The sequence below is a fragment of the Bufo bufo genome, chromosome 7 (genome assembly GCF_905171765.1).
Source record: "Bufo bufo chromosome 7, aBufBuf1.1, whole genome shotgun sequence".
Taxonomy (NCBI): Eukaryota; Metazoa; Chordata; class Amphibia; order Anura; family Bufonidae; genus Bufo; species Bufo bufo.
In genome coordinates, this window is record NC_053395.1 from 230,707,732 (window position 1) to 230,730,514 (window position 22,783).

At 47.2% G+C, this 22,783-nt stretch overlaps 1 protein-coding gene across 4 annotated transcripts in view; it reads left to right on the top strand.

The window, feature by feature from the left end:
* Positions 1–22,783, top strand: part of GLI2 (GLI family zinc finger 2) — a 124,601-nt gene that overhangs the window by 70,048 nt on the left and 31,770 nt on the right. For all 4 annotated transcript variants that reach the window (XR_005780505.1, XR_005780506.1, XM_040440301.1 and 1 more), the window contains exons 3-4: positions 8,998–9,103; positions 21,111–21,310. Coding sequence is in view for 2 of the 4 variants with exons in the window: in XM_040440301.1 (XP_040296235.1) it covers positions 8,998–9,103; positions 21,111–21,310 (306 nt within the window). In the remaining 2 variants the exon portion in view is untranslated. The remainder of the gene's footprint in view (positions 1–8,997; positions 9,104–21,110; positions 21,311–22,783) is intronic.

Below are 22,783 nucleotides of genomic sequence, written 5' to 3' on the forward strand. Positions count from 1 at the left end.
GGGGCCCGCGGTGAGGGGCCCTTCCCTACTGTAGAGCAATAGCAGAAGGGCCCAGGCTGTACAGCTAAGCTGAGAGTGGGGCTTAGCAAACTGATGGGGCTGGAGCTTAGTGGTGTGACAGGGGCCCCCCAGACCAAATTTGCAGGGGCCCCAGAAATGCTAAATCCTCCCCTGGTGGAGTCTTGCACTGGTCATGGGAATTCAGCACATCCTGGGCTTTCCCTTTCAGCCACCCCATAGATATATATATAGCAGGACTGGGGAAGAAAATGTTGGGGCTGGAGCCATCGAAGCTATGAGTGTCAGCAGCGAGGAGACACCCCCCCCCCCCTAGTGAATGGTCCTATTCCTGAAAGAAAGTGCGCCCCCCAGTGGTGGACATGAGACTGAAGCTGACTACCCCATTCCATGATGCATAGGATGGACCTCTGTGTGTATATACTGATATAATAAGAAGTTCTGCAACTTTCCAATATACTTTCTGCTTCAGCTTAATACTCTGTAAGATGTCTGCTTGCTATCAGTGAATACAAACTTTCATTTTGAAAAACATCATCCTGACCAAATAGATTTTACAGCTAAAAGACGGTTACAATTGTATCCAGCCGAGCCGATCCTCCATAAACAATGTAGCAGCACACATCTCTCTCCTGATCTTTTTCTGTTACAATGTATCAGTTTGGAGTCCAGGATTTTATTTATTTAGCCCTCCAGCTGTTGCAAAACTACAACTCCCATCATTCCCTGACAGCCTACAGAAGGGCATTGTGGGAGCTGTAGTTTTACAACAGCTGGAGGGCCGCAGGTTGAGCATCCCTGGTCTAGACTGATGCAATTGGAGCAGTCTCTCAGCTGTGACAAGTATTCGGTCTGACCAGCAGAACCTAATACCACAGTGCAGCCCAAAATACTGTCCCCCTCTCCAGAGTATTCAACTGTATCATGGTCCTGAGGATGACGAATTCAGGAGGGACCTGCGGCCATTGGGCGGGTGTATAAGTACCTGATGCTCCTACATTCATTAATGCTGAGAGGATTAGATTATATACCCGTCCGGAGGCCATGAGGAGGGCTCGACATTTCCCTGGCGGGTCTATAGCCAGTCCGCCACTGCCTGCACAGCGTTCTCCATGCAGTGTAACTCCCGGCTGTCCGACATTGATGGCGTGTTCTACGCTGAGCCATCGCCCTGGGGCCACATTTGTTAGTGGACCCAAAGGCTTATTCACACAATCAGTGTTCGTTTAGCGATTTCCATCAGAATTGATGAACAAATACCCACCATGGAGCAGCCGCAGCTGATCGCGGACCCATTCACTTTAATGGGTCCGTGATCCGGCAGTTCTGCAAAAAGATAGGACATGTTCTATCTTTTTGCGGAACGGAAGTACGGGACGAAACCCTCCGTAGGTTTCCATTCTGTGCTTCCGTTCCGCACCTCCGGATTTGCAGACCCATTGAAGTGAATGGGTCCGCACTTGTGATGCTGAATGCACACGGAACAGTGCCCGTGTATTGCGGATCCGCAAATGCGGTCCGAAATACGGCCACGGAGCGCACAAGTTCATGTGCAATAAGCCTTATACCTTATCTCTGTGTAGCCTCCACCTCCTGGTTTTGGCTCCCAATCAGGGTTAATACACAAGCATTGGCTGTTTGTTTTTTGCGGAGCCGTGGAACGGACAAATGGATGCGGACACTACACAGTGTGCTCTAAGCATCTTTTGCGGCCCCATTAAAGTGAATGAGTGCACATCCGACCCGCAAAAATGCAGATCGGATGCGGACAAAAAATACATTTGTGTGCATGAGCCCCATCTGATAGGAATCTCTGATGAAAACACAGACATGTGAATAAGGCCTTAAACTAGTATTAGGCCTCGTTCACACGACCGTTTTTTTCTTCTGTTTACAGGCCGTTTTGCGGTCCATATACGGAACCATTCATTTCAATGGCTCCGCAAAAAAAACGTTTGTTTTCCCGTTCAATATTTTCAATATTTCTGTTTTCCCGTTCCGTTGAAAGATAGAACATGTCCTATTATTGGCCACAAATCACGTTCCGTGGCTCCATTCAAGTCAATGGGTCCGCAAAAAAAACACAACACATACGGAAATGCATCCATAATGTCTTCCGTATCCGTTCCGTTTTTGCGGAACCATCTATTGAAAATGTTATGCCCAGCCCAATTTTTTCTATGTAATTACTGTATACTGTATATGCCATACGGAAAAACGGAACAGAAACGGAAACACAACGGAAACAAAAAACGGAACAACGGATCCGTGAAAAACGAACCGCAAAACACCGTACAGACTCATAGTTTGCCGGCAGCAATGATTTTTAAACATGGCGGCAGTATTACACTGCCAGATCGTCACTAACCAGCGTTTCTATGAACACTCGTTAGGGATGATCTGGCAGTGTAATATAAGCTTTACGTCTCATGCACATGACCGTATGTATTTTGCGATCCGCAAAAAACAGATCTGCAAAAAAAAACGGAACGGACACGGAATGAAAATACGTTCGTGTGCATGAGGCCTTAGGAGGAATTTATCTACCATTGATCCATTCACAGGGAATTTCCAATTAACCCTTTCACTGTCACCCAGAAACAGGACCCTCACCCCCAACCTCCCACTGTCATCACCATTTGGCGCCTCTTTATTCAGGTCCTCACATCGATGTCAGCTCTTCTCTTTGGACCAAGATTTATATTTAGCGCAGCAGTAGGAGCCACCAATGTTTTTCGCAGAGGTGTAAATGTGCGGGGACTCGTCCTGACGTTATTTTAGGGAAGTGGGAAAAAAAAAAACACTTTGATTCTTGGCACAGAAGTTCAGACTTTCCAGCAGCAAATTTCATCAAAATCCATGGATATTTGCTTAAAAACCCCTCCCGATGACAGGTGGAGACACCAGGTCTGCGTATCGGCATGCACTAAGTCTTCTCCTGACAGGTGCAGGCACCGGGGGAATTTATGGAACAGATCTGCAGATGACTCCATTCTCAGAACTGCAAGGTTTACATAAACTGGTGAACATTAGTTTAAGCTGCGGTGATACATTGTGACGGCAGCAGAAAAGCTGCGAGCAAGTCCTTCGTGTCTCACTGATATCCAGAGTTCCTACCAACCGGATACATTGTTGTGAAATGTTGTTACATTATTGAAACATGTTTATTGTATCAAATGTATCCATCTTGTTACATTGGTGACCCCTTGACCCGCCTCCTTCACAATGTCTTCTGTTGGGGGTTCAAGGATCCTTGGATTTGATTCCGAGTCTTCACCAGCAGCAGCAAACTTCCAAGATTTTAGTAATTCTCCACATGTAAATTGGGTTTTATCCAACACATGACCTCATTTCTTGCAGCTTGTGAAGGGGGATCTCCAAGAAGAGGGGCACCCACACTAGGGGGAATGTGGCTTGTGGAAATCCGTGCCTCCAGAAATATCCCCTTTCAGAGATATGGAACTGACTTAGGCCTCATGCAGACGAACATATATTATTTCCATGTCCGTTCCGGGTTTTTTTGCACGTTACTCCGTGTACATTCTGTTTCCGTATGTCCGTGTTTCCGTTCCACAAAAAAATAGAACATGTCCTATTATTGTCCGCATCACGGACAGTTATAGGACTGTTCTATCAGGGGCCAGCTACTCCGTTCCGCAAAATACAGAATGCACACGGACGTCATCCGTATTTTTTGCAGATCCGTTTTTTGCAGACCGCAAAATACATACGATCGTGTGCAAGAGGCCTTATAGTCGCAGAGATTTCTGTAACAAATCTGCTGCATGTGAACATCCCACCCCGCACGTCTGACAACCTAAATAAGATCCTTGTTTCCGGCCTGAAATTAAAGACAAATGTGTCAGCGACTCCGATATCCGTGAAGCTTAAACTGTTTGTCTTTTCTCTTCACCACAAGAAGAAATCAAATAATCAGACTGACAAGAGCCGCGACGAGAGGGAACGTTCTGTGACATTAATTGGAAGAGCAGCGCCTGGAGAACAGTCCGCCAGCAGAGAGGTCTATCAGACAGACAGATATGGGAGGAATAGATAGATAGATAGATGGATAGATAGATAGATAGATAGATAGATAGTTAGATAGATGGATGACAGCACAGATGGGGTTAATAGGCATGCCCCCTCTTCCCATGTTGAGATGCCATCAGGACGCTTTGCGCACGTCTGCGCTCTCTACTATGGCGAGTGGCGTATTAACGGCTCCTGATGATTTGTCACTGATCTTGCAGAAATACTTTGTTTGTCCCAATTCTTGGAGGATTTTCCCGGCCCCTTTTTCGGGAGGTAGCAGCCACCACAGGTGCACCAGCCGCCGAGCGACAGCGACCCAATTAGAGTGAAATATAGCCTCTTCCTAAACAGCAGCACGTGGCCGCCAGCTCAGCGAGCGCCTCCATGGAAGGCCGGATTATCGAACGTTCCAGATTACTGGACAGATTGTAAGCTCCTCCGGTTCTACCCCCTCTGGTTTATGGGCTCCTGCATTGTGTACTGGCCATGATATCCTGCAGAGTCTCTTAGATTCCGCATTGTGCACGGCTGCTCACATGAAGGGTTGGGTCATACATCCTATATTATATACTGCGCGCACATTTCTATTGTATCTGCATTGTATACTGATCATCCGCCTATACAAACTGCATTGTATACTGGTCACATAAAGTGTGGGTTCTGCATTGTATACTGGTCACAAGTTTAGACCAAACTTTTAGATTTTCTGCTGATCATTAGATAAAGGTTCTGTATTGTATACTGGTCGTATAGGCGTCAGCTGTCAGGCCCTGGTTATTGAATCCTATAGGCTCTGCATTGTATACATGTCCCGGTGCGCTCCGGTGTCGTATACTGGCCTTAATATCAAGCAGTTTATCCGTTCTATAATATGGTATACCGATCATTGGATTCTGCATTGTGTACTGGTCACATAAAGTGTGGGTTCTGCTGTGTATACTGGTCATTTGTTTATACAGATTCTGCATTGTATACTGGTTACAGGGTGGTTGTACATTCTATACTGGTCACATAAAGTGTGGGTTCTGCATTGTATACTGGTCACAGGGTGGTTGTACATTCTATACTGGTCACATAAAGTGTGGGTTCTGCATTGTATACTGGTAACCAGTTTAGATCCAGGTTTCAGTGTATAATAGGACTGTAGACCTGACACGGACTTCTCCTGCATTGTATACAGGTCACCGGATGAAGATGGGAATTGTATATTGGTCAATCCTTATGGGGGGCACAGTTTGGGGGTCATTCTGTGGGGGTCGCGGTGGGATCAGCTGAGTTCTTATTTCTTAGACCGGATCCTCAGGAATTTCCTGTTTCTTTTATGTCTTTGGTTTTCATGTCTGGGCTCGGGGTCCGGCCTGGAGAATATTATTCTTATTAGTGGAAGGACTTCCTGTTCCAGGAGAAAGTGAAACACTCAGCAACTTTCACCGCGCCGCCGCCGAGCACATGTTCTCTACCGCAGCCCGGGGTGAGGGGCGGGAAGGGTTAACGGCTCCGGCATCAGTAGATAGCTGGAACTCAAAAACTTTCTAATATTCCTTACCGTTTATATGATCTCTGCTTGCTGTCAGTGAGTAGAATATTCAGGAGTCAAAAACCTGTCTTGATCCAGCTGATCTAGACTCGCACAGCTGAGGGTTTGTGACAGGGTGACCTCTGTGAGCTGAAGACGGCAAAAGCACATGCAGCGTTTTTTCCTGCCCATGATGAACAGGGATCCGGCGAGCCCCGGCGGTGTTCGGCTATGGCTGGGGTCACTTCTGCGCTATTGATTCTGGGAGTGTGTTCTGGCGGAGTTCACTGTATCCGTCGTACAGCTTTCAGCTTGACAAAAATATACTGCATACATGCTGGAAAACGGCTGGATCCCGCCGAATCCCATTACAGTAAGCGGGGATCCGGCGGTGCCGGATACAGTAGACTCGAGTCTGTCCCTCCAGTGCAGATGTGAACCCAGCCTTAGGCCTCATGCACACGAACGTTTTTTTTTCACGGTCCGCAAAAACAGGGTCCGTAGGTCCGTGATCCGTGACCGTTTTTTCGTCCGTGGGTCTTCCTTGATTTTTGGCGGATCCACGGACATGAAAAAAAAGTCATTTTGGTGTCCGCCTGGCCGTGCGGAGCCAAACGGATCCGTCCTGAATTACAATGCAAGTCAATGGGGACGGATCCGTTTGACGTTGACACAATATGGTGCCATTTCAAACGGATCCGTCCCCATTGACTTTCAATGTAAAGTCCGGAGTCCCTTTTATACCATCAGATCAGAGTTTTCTCCAATCCGATGGTATATTTTAACTTGAAGCGTCCCCATCACCATGGGAACGCCTCTATGTTAGAATATACTGTCGGATATGAGTTACATCGTGAAACCTCATTTCCGACAGTATATTCTAACACAGAGGCGTTCCCATGGTGATGGGGACGCTTCTAGTTAGAATATTATACTACAAACTGTGTACATGACTGCCCCCTGCTGCCTAGCAGCATCCGATCTCTTACAGGGGGCCGTGATCAGCACAATTAACCCCTCAGGTGCCGCACCTGAAGGGGTTAATTGTACTATCATATCCCCCTGTAAGAGATCAGGGCTGCCAGGCAGCAGGGGGCAGACCCCCCCCCCTCCCCAGTTTGAATATCATTGGTGGCCAGTGCGGCCCCCCCCCCCTTCCTCCATTGTAATAAATCGTTGGTGGCACAGTGTGCGCCCCCCCCCCCCCCCCTTCCTCCCTCTATTGTAATAATTCGTTGGTGGCACAGTGTGCCCCCCCCGCCCCCCCCCCCCTTCCTCCCTCTATTGTAATAATTCGTTGGTGGCACAGTGTGCCCCCCCCGCCCCCCCCCCCCTTCCTCCCTCTATTGTAATAATTCGTTGGTGGCACAGTGTGCGCCCCCCCCCTTCCTCCCTCTATTGTAATAAATCGTTGGTGGCAATCATTGGCCCCCCTCCCTCTATAGCATTAACAACATTGGTGGCCAGTGTGCGGCCTCCCATCTTGCTCCCCCCCCCGATCATTGGTGGCAGCGGGTTACTAGCAATAGTACAAGATTCATACTTACCTGGGAGCTGTGATGTTCGTGTCCGGCCGGGAGCTCCTCCTACTGGTAAGTGACGGTTCATTTAGCAATGTGCCGCACAGACCTGTCACTGTCACTTACCAGTAGGTGGAGCTCCCGGCCGGACACGAACATCGCAGCAGCAGGTAAGTATGAATCTTCTACTATTGTACTATTGCTAAGTAACCATGGCAACGAGGACTGTAGTAGCGTCCTGGTTGCCATGGTTACCGATCGGAGCCCCAGCGATTAAACTGGGACTCCGATCGAAACTCCGCTGCCACCAATGATGGGGGGGGGGGGAGATGGGAGGACGCACACTGGCCACCAACGTTGTTAATGCTATAGAGGGAGGGGGGGGGGGCAATGGGGGGCGCACACTGTGCCACCAACGATTTATTACAATAGAGGGAGGAAGGGGGGGGGGGGGCGCACACTGTGCCACCAACGAATTATTACAATGGAGGGAGGGAGGGGGGGGGGGCGCACACTGTGCCACCATGAATTATTACAATAGAGGGGGGGGGGGGGGGGGCCGCACTGGCCACCAATGATATTCAAACTGGGGGGGGGGGGGGGGGTCTGCCCCCTGCTGCCTGGCAGCCCTGATCTCTTACAGGGGGATATGATAGTACAATTAACCCTTTCAGGTGCCGCACCTGAAGGGGTTAATTGTGCTGATCACGGCCCCCTGTAAGAGATCGGGTGCTGCCAGGCAGCAGGGGGCAGTCTTGTACACAGTTTGTAGTGTATTCTAACTAGAAGCGTCCCCATCACCATGGGAACGCTTCTGTGTTAGAATATACTGTCGGTTCTGAGTTTTCACGAAGTGAAAACTCAGCTTTGAAAAAGCTTTATGCAGACGGATCTTCGGATCCGTCTGTATAAAAACTAACCTACGGCCACGGATCACGGACACGGATGCCAATCTTGTGTGCATCCGTGTTCTTTCACGGACCCATTGACTTGAATGGGTCCGTGAACCGTTGGCCGTGAAAAAAATAGGACAGGTCCTATTTTTTTCACGGCCAGGAAACACGGATCACGGATGCGGTTGCAAAACGGTGCATTTTCCGATTTTTCCACGGACCCATTGAAAGTCAATGGGTCCGCGAAAAAAAAACGGAAAACGGCACAACGGCCACGGGTGCACACAACGGTCCTGTGCATGAGGCCTTAGCCGGATACAGTAATTCGGATCGTCCACTCCTCTGCCGCAAAAGAATACAATACCGCAAGTGTGAACCTAGCCTTATAACGCTGCAGTCCTAGGAGATAAACACTTTGAAGAAACAAAAGTCACACATTTTGGTGCAATGCCATTTGCACCAAGATCTAACTTTTAGCACTTTCCCAGTGAGTGGGGGGGGGGGGGGGGGGGGGGGGGGCACCGTCACCAATGTGTGCAACAGAAAACTGGTGCACGTTCCACCTGAACTCGAGGCCAAGGAGGGAGCCGGGCGCAGAACTCCTGGGGATCATTCCTCCTTCATCGTACTACATTCCTCGCTTTACGTGTCGCGGCTCCTTTAACTGATGGTACTGCTGCTGCTTGTACCCCCTGTTCTGGGAGGACTGCCCCTGTATCCACGACTCCTCCAGAGCGGGCAGCAGATGCCGGGCGCCAGCTGTGCCTCCATCACCCTGTGGGAAGAATGCAGGACAGGTGGTGATTCACGCTGGATCTTCAGCCAGAAAATCCCCACATTGTGAGGGGCTGGGGGCCCTGCAATCTGCCCAGTAACCCCGTCACTGCTGCCGCCTCCAGACCATGGGGGCACAAGAGGGGAAAGTCGGGGGAATCTCTGTTTAGATTACATGATGAGGCGGACACATTGTATCCGGTTTAGATTCCGCCTCTAATGTCCTGTTCTTTCTCTCCCGCAGACGCTGCGCACCTCTTCCCCGCCTTCCACACACCGTTTCCTATTGACATCCGGCACCAGGAGGGGCGATATCACTACGAAAGCCACGCCATCCACGCCATTCATGGGTGAGTCTTCCGTGATTACTGCTGACAACCTGCCTGTGTATCATGTCTGAGAGGTTGTCACAGCCCCGCCCCCCTGCTGATGACATCACTGATATAATGACATGTGATCAGACATGAGATCCTCACACCTTATACTACAGGAACATCTATTACTGCTGACAACCTGCCTGTATATCCTGTCTGAGAGGTAGTCACAGCCCCGCCCCTGCTGATGACATCACTGATATAATGACATGTGATCAGACATGAGATCACACACCTTATACTACAGGAACATCTATTACTGCTGACAACCTGCCTGTGTATCCTGTCTGAGAGGTTGTCACAGCCCCGCCCCCTGCTGATGACATCACTGATATAATGACATGTGATCAGACATGAGATCACACACCTTATACTACAGGAACATCTATTACTGCTGACAACCTGCCTGTATATCCTGTCTGAGAGGTAGTCACAGCCCCGCCCCCTGCTGATGACATCACTGATATAATGACATGTGATCAGACATGAGATCACACACCTTATACTACAGGAACATCTATTACTGCTGACAACCTGCCTGTATATCCTGTCTGAGAGGTAGTCACAGCCCCGCCCCCTGCTGATGACATCACTGATATAATGACATGTGATCAGACATGAGATCACACACCTTATACTACAGGAACATCTATTACTGCTGACAACCTGCCTGTATATCATGTCTGAGAGGTAGTCACAGCCCCGCCCCCTGCTGATGACATCACTGATATAATGACATGTGATCAGACATGAGATCACACACCTTATACTACAGGAACATCTATTACTGCTGACAACCTGCCTGTATATCATGTCTGAGAGGTAGTCACAACCCCGCCCCCTGCTGATGACATCACTGATATAATGACATGTGATCAGACATGAGATCACACCCCTTATACTACAGGAACATCTATTACTGCTGACAACCTGCCTGTATATCCTGTCTGAGAGGTAGTCACAGCCCCGCCTCCTGCTGATGACATCACTGATATAATGACATGTGATCAGACATGAGATCCACAGACCTTATACTACAGGAACATCTATTACTGCTGACAACCTGCCTGTATATCCTGTCTGAGAGGTAGTCACAGCCCCGCCCCCTGCTGATGACATCACTGATATAATGACATGTGATCAGACATCTATTACTGCTGACAACCTGCCTGTATATCCTGTCTGAGAGGTTGTCAATCTTTTATTGAAAAATCAGCAACAAAGTATTTACAGTTTCCGAATTTCCGGAGAGGATTACAGTGCGGTACGTTAACGCCTCATACCATCCCTGTGTTTCTTAAATGGGATCCCCACTCCCTCATATCTGTCCAGCCTAAAAGACCAAGCCGATGCCCCCTGTGCCCAGTCTCTGATGAGGAGACCTCCATGTCCTGCAGTCTGGTTTCCTGTGACATTAAAGTTCTCATCGGACAATCACTAATAAATTGCCCGACGTCTCGCCCTGGTCTTCAGACTGTTCACATGGAGGGTGCAGATCCTCAGACGCAGACAGGTCACCGAGGTTTTTTGCTTTTCCCGCTGCTATGTCCTTTGGTGCCCCCCCTCTTGGTGGACACAGACACCTCAATGTCTCTCTCCTCGGGGACGTCTTCATCAGCGGCCTCCTGGACATTCTGGCCGCAGACATCCTCACCTTCTCCTTAGGCCTGGGACCTCCCAGGAGAGATCTCCACAGCAGGTGATCCTGGCCTCTGAATGGTTGTGTGTTTTCTTGGTTCCTGTTCAGATGACACCACTTGAAATCCCTCCTCAGTGGCCGACTCCTTGGTTTCTGTGTTAGGACTGGATCCTTGATGTTTGGAAGGGTTCTCTCCAGGTGTCTCACTGGTTGTCTCCATACTGATGGTTTCTACAGTTTCTATATTAGTACTGGATCCTTGCTGCCCAGAGGAGACCTCACCAGCTGCTCCAGATGTCTCCCTAGATGCCTCCACACTGACAGGTGTCACTTGCTGACTATTTATTTCTGCGCGGTCACTGGCGGTGTCTCCACCAAGGCTGGATCATTGGGCTTCGTGCGCTCAGATTCGGTTCTTGCAGATAATTCGGGGAAATCTTCCACATCGGCCTCATCAGAGGGATCTGTGCTGCTTTTATTGTGCTGCCCAAGCGGGCATTCCCGGAAAGTCTGTCCATATTCTGCACGCAGGTTACAGATGACACGTCCCATGCAGATCTCTTTCGTATGATCCAGTCCTCCACACATTGAGCCTTTCACATGCGGCAGGTATAGGCCTCGTGTCTGCCCCACATCTATGGCAGAGTCTTGGCTGCCCAGGATAGTATTAGATCCCAGGTAGAAGACATGAGGCAGGTGTCTGGGGACTCCATGGTTCTGCATCCGCTGGGCTCTTACTTTGTAGCCTCCATTCCAGATTCCTTCTTCATCATAGATCTAACAAGATGAATCGAGGACCAAACATTGTCTTCTCAGCCAGTACAATACACCTGCTGGCGCCACCACCTCGGAGGAGAATGGTCACCTCTGTGGTCAGAGGTTTGCACAACTGGAGAACCTGCAGATTTCTCCAGATTTCATGATTTTTGATAGAATTACATGTCCAGGCTCTGTGGCAGCTTGAAGCGGATGTCACCGACACTGGTGGTTGGGACATGGATCAGCGCATAAACCTCAGACGCATCAAATCCCATGAGGTTTCTCAGCAGATCGCGGCCTATGAACTGCCCTGTGGGGGCGTCCTGCTCGGGGCCGGAGTACTGGATCCGTACTGCATTCCTCCTCCGGGGCGGGGGGTTTGCAGATCTTGTCACATTGGAGAATAGTCTCCGGGGTCTGGCAGTGTTTGGGGCAGTGTGGCCCCTGGCTGCTGATGTTGGCCTTCTCTGTGGCCGATGGTGATAGTCAGTGACCTACATGTTGTCTCCGGGGTCTGGCAGTGTCTGGGTCAGTGTGGCCCCTGGCTGCTGGGCTCTGGAGCTGACCTTCTCTGATGGTGACAACTCGGTGACCTCCATGTTGTCTCCGGGGTCTGGCAGTTTTTAGCTCAGTGTGGCCCCTGGCTGCTGAGCTCTGGAGCCGGCCTCTATGGCTGATGGTGACGGCTGGGTGACCTCCATGTTGTCTCCAGGGTCTGGCAGTGAATGGGTCAGTGTGGCCCCTGGCTGCTGAGCTCTGGAGCCGGCCTTCTCTGTGGCCGATTGGTGACGGCTCGGTGACCTCCATGTTGTCTCCGGGGTCTGGCAGTGAATGGGTCAGTGTGGCCCCTGGCTGCTGAGCTCTGGAGCCGGCCTCTATGGCTGATGGTGACGGCTGGGTGACCTCCATGTTGTCTCCAGGGTCTGGCAGTGAATGGGTCAGTGTGGCCCCTGGCTGCTGAGCTCTGGAGCCGGCCTTCTCTGTGGCCGATTGGTGACGGCTCGGTGACCTCCATGTTGTCTCCGGGGTCTGGCAGTGAATGGCTCAGTGTGGCCCCTGGCTGCTGAGCTCTGGAGCCGGCCTCTATGGCTGATGGTGACGGCTGGGTGACCTCCATGTTGTCTCCAGGGTCTGGCAGTGAATGGGTCAGTGTGGCCCCTGGCTGCTGAGCTCTGGAGCCGGCCTTCTCTGTGGCCGATGGTGACGGCTCGGTGACCTCCATGTTGTCTCCAGGGTCTGGCAGTGTTTGGGGCAGTGTGGCCCCTGGCTGCTGAGCTCTGTGGCCGATTGGTGACGGCTCGGTGACCTCCATGTTGTCTCTGGCGTCCGTGGACTGCTGTGAGTCAAGGATGGGGCTGTTGGGAATGGCTTCAGTGTCTGTGACTGGTATTACTGGGATGACTGGAGGCCAGGCTTTTACTGACTGCAGCGTCTGCACAGGTGTCAGTTGTCAGGTTCATTAACTCCTTGTCTGTATCAGGATCATGGTTTAACCCCCTTTGTGCTGGGTCTTGCTGACTTGGACTCTTCTGTCCACTACTTGGTTGCATTAACCCCTCAGTGATTGGGCTGCTGTCTCCTGCAGGCTCTATAGGTGCAGCGGCCATGAGTCTCACAGCTTTACCTTGCATTACAATGCTGTGCACGTCCTCATAGTCCTTCCTGCTGATGGTGTCCCTTCTCTTGGCCGCTGCAGCCTGGTTTGAGGGGCCTGGATTTTGGGGCCAGCATTAGCCCCTCTGCTCTGTGTCTCTCTTATGGCGGTCAGCTCCCGGATACAGTTATCTGCACGATTGCTTTTCATCAGTCTCTCTCTCTCTTAGGCCCCTTTCACACGGGCGAGTTTTCCGCGCGGATGCGATGGGTGAGTTGAACGCATTACACCCGCACTGAATCCTGACCCATTCATTTCTATGGGGCTGTGCACACGAGCGGTGATTTTCACGCAACGCAGACCCCATAGAAGTGAATGGAGCTGCGTGAAAATCGCAAGCATCCGCAAGCAAGTGCGGATGTGGTGCGATTTGCACGCATGGTTGCTAGGAGACGATCGGGATGGGGACCCGATCATTATTATTTTCCCTTATAACATGGTTATAAGGGAAAATAATAGCATTCTGAATACAGAATACATAGTACAATAGCGCTGGAGGGGTTAAGAAAATAATAATAATGTAACTCACCTTAATCCACTTGTTCGCGCAGCAGGCATCTCCTTCTGTCTTCTTCTGTGAGGAATAGGACCTTTGATGACGTCACTACGCTCATCACATGGTCCATCACATGATCCATCACCATGGTAAAAGATCGTGTGATGGACCATGTGACGTCATCAAAGGTCCTATTCCTCACAGATGAAGACAGAAGAGATGCCGGCTGCGCGAACAAGTGGACTAAGGTGAGTTACATTATTATTATTATTTTTTAACCCCTCCAGCGCTATTGTACTATGTATTCTGTATTCAGAATGCTATTATTTTCCCTTATAACCATGTTATAAGGGAAAATAATACAATCTACACAACACCGATCCCAAGCCTGAACTTCTGTGAAGAAGTACGGGTCTGGGTACCACAGTCGGTTTTTTATCACGCGCGTGCAAAACACATTGTACCCGCGCGATAAAAACTGAACAACGGAACGCAATCGCAGTCAAAACTGACTGCAATTGGGTATCTACTCGCTCGGGTTTGCCACAACGCATCCGGACCTTATTTGGACACGCTCGTGTGAAAGAGGCCTTAGGGCTTGTTCACACGACCGTGCCGTGTTTTGCGTTCTGCAAATTGTGGATCCGCAAAACACGGATGCCACCCTTGTGCCTTCCGCAATTTTCAGAACGGAACAGACAGCCCATTATAGAAATGCCTATTCTTGTCCGCAAAACGGACAAGAATAGGATATGACATAATTTTTCCGGGGCCACGGAGCGGAGCAATCCGTGTGCTGTCCGCATCTTTTGCGGCCCCATTGAAGTGAATGGGTCCGCGGCTCGTGTGCGGAACCAAACCACGGTGGTGTGAATGAGCCCTTAGTCTGGAGATCTTCAGTCCTTTCTTCTCAGTGACTTTACTCCTCACAGTCACAGCCGCGTCTTCTCCCCGATCACCAGACTTATAGGAACAACCTCCCTCGGCGTCATGACGTAGGCCGAGCCCCAGACCCCGGGCTCGCCTGGAGCCATCAGCCCAGCTCTCCTCCTGGGTCTGCAGCCAGTACCCCTCCCTAGTGGGAGCTCAGCAGCAGACAACTCACACCTGTCTGAGAGGTAGTCACAGCCCCACCCCCTGCTGATGATGATATCACTGACATAAGACCTCCCCTGATAGTGAGGGGTCTTTGAGGGATGTCTGTGGTGGTCTTCGCAGCTGCTTTCGCACTGGGTACCATGTGAGGTCCCAATTTCCTATTGGTGGACATAGTAAGAGGTCCACCATAGGGGAAACATCTGTACCAGTTAGGTTTAACCCTTTGAGCCCGGCGCCCTCATTCCTCGGCGCCCCCATCCCTTTTCTACATAATTTGCAGCAGAGGAAGACGCCATTTATCAAAGAGTCAGTTGTATTTGGTGCCTGTGAGAAGAAAAAAGCTGCCTGCTCCTGGGCCCCGATGATTAATGTGATGTGATTGTGACACGGGGCCCCCATACATCACACCCACATCCTGAGTGGCGGCATCTGCTCAGGTTCCAAACTCACCTAATTACAGCAAATGGAGCGCGGCCATGCGCAGCGTCAGTCATAGGGGTGGCAGCGGGGGCGAGCAGCAACTCGTCAAAGGTCCAGGACACACCACTGATCCAAGACCTCTGCCACCTTCAGTGAATAGGGTGCAAGGGGCCTCGTCTGCTGCCTCCGACATCACTTTTCTCCTGTGTCTTATTATTTATTTGTTTTTGTGATATTTTATTTATTTGCTTTTATTTTTGTTTAGATATTTTTAGCCTTTGTTGAGTTTGTTCTTTTTTTTTTGGTGGTTGGAATAGTAATCGGTTACTTAACTGACCCTTTATAAGACAGCGGATGCGTAATGAATTGTGACGGATGAGGCCGGTGTGAACAGAGCCCACGTTACTGTGGCGGAGACAGGATCTGTGGCTTCACACGTTTATATTTATAGGGGTGTTTTTTGGTTCCTTTTTTTGTGGCAAAATGCCATAAAACCCTGTGTAGTATGTAAAAAAACGCAAGCAGTTTACATCAGGAAGTTGCTTAATTGTCAGAATTGTCCATGAAGAGATTATGATGTCACAGTCACATGACTAATAAGAATCCGGGCTAAAAAGTATCACATGAAGAACAAATCCAGCTCTTAAAGTGACCCCGGCGTTGTCTATTGCCCCAGCCCCCTTTCCCAGGATATTTAAGATAAGAAAAACAGCGCCACACCTGTCCACAGGCTGTGTGTGGTATTACAGCTCCACTGGAGCCTATGAACAGGAGGGATGCGGTTTTTCTAATGAAAGCGACCATTTTGTATCCATTATTTATCATTATCTAATCCCGGACATGGGTGGCAGGTTCTCTTTAAGGTTCTGCTTCCCTCCATACATCACTTGATCTGCTACCGATGTGGAAGCCAAACCTGCCGCCTCCCGGCCACGACCGCCATGTCACTGCGGCATTTTATACCGAACATGTGATCATATCTTTGCTCTAGGTAACACTGTTGCAGAAGTCTTCACACCCGCAGCGATACATTGTCACACTGATTAGCGCTCCTGCACGTTCCAGCGCAGCCTGCTTCCCCTGCGGGAGGACGACGTGCGGCACGGCTCAGCGCCTCTTCATGTTTACACACGGGAAATGTCACTTGTGTTAATTACAGAAAGCAGCGGATTAATCGCCTCCTGTAACAATGTTATTCAGTCGGCAGGAACTTAGATACAATCGAGCCGCGACTGGTAACGAGGGCGGATTTGCATGTGGATTATGGATCAGTGGACGCAGTGATTTATCACACGGGACGCTGTATCTGATATATAGAACGTTCCAGCACGTGACGCCATCTGCAGGGTCCGCCGGACTCCAGGGGACGGTCAGTCATTTAGGGGGGCATTCCCACTAATGTATCCTTTTGCGGTCCTTGAATTGCGGATCCACAAAGCACGGATACCGGCCACGTGCGTTCCGCATTTTCTGGATCAGCACATCCTGCCTTTCTTAGAAATGCCTATTCTTGTCCGCAGGGCTGCGGAACGGACATACGGAGGCGGACAGCACACGGTGGGCTCTCCGCATCTTTAGCGTCCCCCTTGAAATGTATGGATCCACATCCGATCCTCAAAAATGTGGAATATGTGCAGACCAAAACTAAGGTCGTGTGAAAGACTCCCTACAAAGATGAACGCGCCAGAATTCTGCCATTCTCTGCATGCTTTCTGCCACAGTCGGGGCTCATGCACACGATCCACAAAACACGGATCCGCAAAAAAGCAGATGACCTCCGTGTTACATCCATTTTTTGTGGAGATCCATTGTAACAATGTCTCTCCTTGTCTGCAAAATGGACAAGAATAGGACATGCTCTATCTTTTTGCGGAACGGACTTGAAGACATACAGATACGGAATGCACATGGAGTCATTTCCGTTTTATTTTGCGGCCCCATTGAAATGAATGGTTCAGCATACTGGCTGCAAACAAAATGGAATGGACATGGACCAAAATACATTCGTATGCACGAGCCCTTATGATGTGTTTTACACACTTATTATAACTTTGCAGGAAAGGGGCGTGGCCTAGGAAGCGCCAAAGTGCTCCGAAATTTAGGAGCCAATGAAACCAGCCGATAGGTGTTGTAAACTTATCATACAGAGTCCTGACGCATCTTTACACCAACTAGTCTATCATTTTAGGATTAGTAAATGTGCCCCTTTGTGTTTCAGTTCCTCTTCATTTTAACGATGTCTGCTTGCTTTCAGTGAATAGAAGCATTATTACATTCAGAAGCTGAAACCCTTTACAAACTTAGAAAAATCCAGAAAACCTGTATTTTCAAGCTGATCGCTCAGATTTTCTGGATTATCAGACTGACGCTCTTTGCACTAGTGAGCAGAGCGCCCAGTGCTTTTCCTGATTCCTAGAAGCGTCAGTGGCGTCTCCTCTCCGCAGGTCATGTGACACCTTCTCCCGCAGGCGGATTATTAGGAGAACAGGTTTAATATTTCACGACTCTTTCTCGGTGGCCGTGCGGTGGAAACTTGTCATCAGAATCCATGTCCTAAAATACAAGGACTGCCAGAGCATCGCTGCCGTCACTTCAAGGTTTAGACGTCAAGTAGCGGCCTGTCTCTTTAAGTGGCCGGCGCTGGCAGATCTGTGAGTGCGGCAGACATGGCAGCGTCTCTGTTACACATTAATGGGCATTAATCTCCTCGTTCTGCCCGACTCCAGCTGTGAAGCATCATCTCACATCTGCTACCACACAGCATCCTGCCTGCAATGTGTGTCAGTGTGCCAGCGCAGTACTGGTACTGCCACCCAGCCGTGCCCGCTCCTACCTGCAGCCACGAGTGACTGCACCGCAGAGTATATAGTGATATGGAGCATGCTGGTATAACCTGGGTATCCCCTGTATATAATTATATATGTACAGCTGGTATAACCCGGGCATCTCCTGTATAGAATTATATATGTACAGCTGGTATAACCCGGGCATCTCCTGTATATAATTATATATGTACAGCTGGTATAACCTGGGCATCTCCTGTATATAATTATATATGTACAGCTGGTATAAGTTATACATCTTCTTGTATATAGTGATATGGAGCATGCTGGTATAACCTGGGCATCTCCTGTATATAATTATATATGTACAGCTGGTATAACCTGGGCATCTCCTGTATATAATTATATATGTACAGCTGGTATAACCTGGGCATCCCCTGTATACAATTATATATGTACAGCTGGTATAAGTTATACATCTTCTTGTATATAGTGATATGGAGCATGCTGGTATAACCTGGGCATCTCCTGTATATAATTATATATGTACAGCTGGTATAACCCGGGCGTCTCCTGTATATAATTATATATGTACAGCTGGTATAACCTGGGCGTCTCCTGTATAGAATTATATATGTACAGCTGGTATAACCCGGGCGTCTCCTGTATATAATTATATATGTACAGCTGGTATAACCCGGGCGTCTCCTGTATATAATTATATATGTACAGCTGGTATAACCTGGGCGTCTCCTGTATAGAATTATATATGTACAGCTGGTATAACCTGGGCATCTCCTGTATAGAATTATATATGTACAGCTGGTATAACCTGGGCATCTCCTGTATAGAATTATATATGTACAGCTGGTATAACCTGGGCATCTCCTGTATAGAATTATATATGTACAGCTGGAATAACCTGGGTATCTCCTGTATATAATTATATACATACAGCTGGTATAACCTGGGCATCTCCTGTATACAATTATATATGTACAGCTGGTATAAGTTATGCATCTTCTGTATATAGTGATATGGACCATGCTGGTATAACCTGGGCATCTCCTGTATATAATTATATATGTACAGCTGGTATAAGTTATGCATCTTCTGTATATAGTGATATGGACCATGCTGGTATAACCTGGGCATCTCCTGTATATAATTATATATCTACAGCTGGTATAACCTGGGCATCTCCTGTATATAATTATATACGTACAGCTGGTATAACCTGGGCATCTCCTGTATATAATTATATACGTACAGCTGGTATAACCTGGGCATCTCCTGTATATAATTATATATGTACAGCTGGTATAACCTGGGTATCCCCTGTATATAATTATATATGTACAGCTAGTATAACCTGGGTATCCCCTGTATATAATTATATATGTACAGCTGGTATAACCTGGGCATCTCCTGTATATAATTATATATGTACAGCTGGTATAACCTGGGCATCTCCTGTATATAATTATATATGTACAGCTGGTATAAGTTATACATATTCTTGTATATAGTGATATGGAGCATGCTGGTATAACCTGGGTATCTCCTGTATATAATTACATATGTACAGCTGGTATAACCTGGGTATCTCCTGTATATAATTATATATGTACAGATGGTATAAGTTATACATCTTCTTGTATATAGTGATATGGACCATGCTGGTATAACCTGGGTATCCCCTGTATATAATTATATATGTACAGCTGGTATAACCTGGGTATCTCCTGTATATAATTACATATGTACAGCTGGTATAACCTGGGTATCTCCTGTATATAATTATATATGTACAGATGGTATAAGTTATACATCTTCTTGTATATAGTGATATGGACCATGCTGGTATAACCTGGGTATCCCCTGTATATAATTATATATGTACAGCTGGTATAACCTGGGTATCCCCTGTATATAATTATATATGTACAGCTGGTATAACCTGGGTATCCCCTGTATATAATTATATATGTACAGCTGATATAACCTGGGTATCCCCTGTATATAATTATATATGTACAGCTGGTATAACCTGGGTATCCCCTGTATATAATTATATATGTACAGCTGGTATAACCTGGGTATCTCCTGTATATAATTATATATGTACAGCTGGTATAACCTGGGCATCTCCTGTATATAATTATATATGTACAGCTGGTATAACCTGGGTATCTCCTGTATATAATTATATATGTACAGCTGGTATAAGTTATACATCTTCTTGTATATAGTGATATGGAGCATGCTGGTATAACCTGGGTATCTCCTGTATATAATTATATATGTACAGCTGGTATAACCTGGGTATCTCCTGTATATAATTATATATGTACAGCTGGTATAACCTGGGTATCTCCTGTATAGAATTATATATGTACAGCTGGTATAACCTGGGTATCTCCTGTATAGAATTATATATGTACAGCTGGTATAAGTTATACATATTCTTGTATATAGTGATATGGAGCATGCTGGTATAACCTGGGTATCTCCTGTATATAATTATATATGTACAGCTGGTATAAGTTATACATATTCTTGTATATAGTGATATGAAGCATGCTGGTATAACCTGGGTATCTCCTGTATATAATTATGTATGTACAGCTGGTATAACCTGGGTATCTCCTGTATATAATTATATATGTACAGCTGGTATAACCTGGGCATCTCCTGTATATAATTATATATGTACAGCTGGTATAACCTGGGCATCTCCTGTATATAATTATATATGTACAGCTGGTATAAGTTATACATCTTCTTGTATACAGTGATATGAAGCATGCTGGTATAACCTGGGCATCTCCTGTATATAATTATATATGTACAGCTGGTATAGGTTATACATCTTCTTGTATATAGTGATATGGACCATGCCGGTATAACCTGGGCATCTTCTGTATATGGTTATATACGTACAGCTGGTATAACCTGGGTATCTCCTGTATATAGTTATATATGTACAGCTGGTATAACCTGGGTATCTCCTGTATATAGTTATATATGTACAGCTGGTATCGGACATCTTCTTGTATATAGTGATATGGATCATGCTGGTATAACATGGGCATCTTCTGCTATAGTTTAACATGATTTGCTTTTTTTCACAGTCCTCCAGGCCTCAGCGGCAGCCCCGTCATCTCTGACATCTCCCTTATACGCCTTTCCCCTCACCCAGTGGGCACCACCACGGATCTCAACCACGCACATCATTACCTCGGCCCTCACATGGAGCATTACCTGCGATCCGTCCACGGAAGCCCCACCCTGTCCATGATCTCCGCAGCCAGAGGACTCAGCCCAGCTGAAGGTAGGGGATTCCAGGAGGTGCACAATTTTTTGATACTTCTATAACCTAGCAATAGTTAATAGTGGACTTTACTTATATTTTATTAACTTTTAGAACAATGTTGCATTTGTCTATTGTTTGTTAGACTGTTTCCAGTTTAGACAATTCTCTATGATATAAACAGCCTGGACTCCGGACTGATACATTGTAGCAACTATCAGGACAGGAGGGAGACTTGTGCTAATGTTGGATTTGGGTCACACAGGATTGTCTATTATGAATGTAATTGTAGCAAACCCTCTGCTGTGAGAAGTATTCAGTTGCGTATGTTTTTAGTCTCTGGATTAAAATCCCATTCACTGACAGCAAGCAGACACTAAACAATAATCGTAAGTTAATGAAACACAAGTCTGTCAGAAAGTTGAGAAGGTTTTATCACAATGATTCAGATTTGTGTGTGCGAACCTGGACCTTCCCTTTAAGCAGTTGAGCCCGCGGCGTTGGCACCCGGAGCTGCGTCTCTTGTTACACATCTGGCGCTGGGTGATGACTTTTTCTCAGCCCTAATCCAGGTCTGTCAGACACTGAATGAAGCAGAAGGTTCCTGTAAGCCCTGAACACGCAGGGTGTGCTGCCACATTGTGCAGAACTCGGCACACCTCGCCCGTTACACAGGAGGGGGGGGGGGGGGGGCACATCATTACATGTACAAAGGACCCATTCATCCCAAATCATCTTCTCCTTGTCACCTGTCTCGTCCCGCTACAGCCAAATCTGATGCCAGCAAACCGCTAGTGAGGCCCCGTGCCCACCTATGCACTTCCCATATGTACTATGTACATGCCATGTATTGTTAGTACGTGGTATGTTTATACGTATGTCCTGTATATTCCATCTACGTCCCTGTATATTGTATGTCCTATATGTTAATAATATATATGTCCTGTATATTCTATGTATGTCCTGTATGTATGTATGTATTGTATATTCTATGTATATCCTGTATGTATGTATTGTATATTCTATGTATGTCCTGTATGTATGTATGTATTGTATATTCTATGTATATCCTGTATGTATGTATTGTATATTCTATGTATGTCCTGTATGTATGTATGTATTGTATATTCTATGTATGTCCTGTATGTATGTATGTATTGTATATTCTATGTATGTCCTGTATGTATGTATTGTATATTCTATGTATGTCCTGTATGTATGTATTGTATATTCTATGTATGTCCTGTATGTATGTATTGTATATTCTATGTATGTCCTGTATGTATGTATTGTATATTCTATGTATGTCCTGTATGTATGTATTGTATATTCTATGTATGTCCTGTATGTATGTATGTATTGTATATTCTATGTATGTCCTGTATGTATGTATTGTATATTCTATGTATGTCCTGTATGTATGTATTGTATATTCTATGTATGTCCTGTATGTATGTATTGTATATTCTATGTATGTCCTGTATGTATGTATTG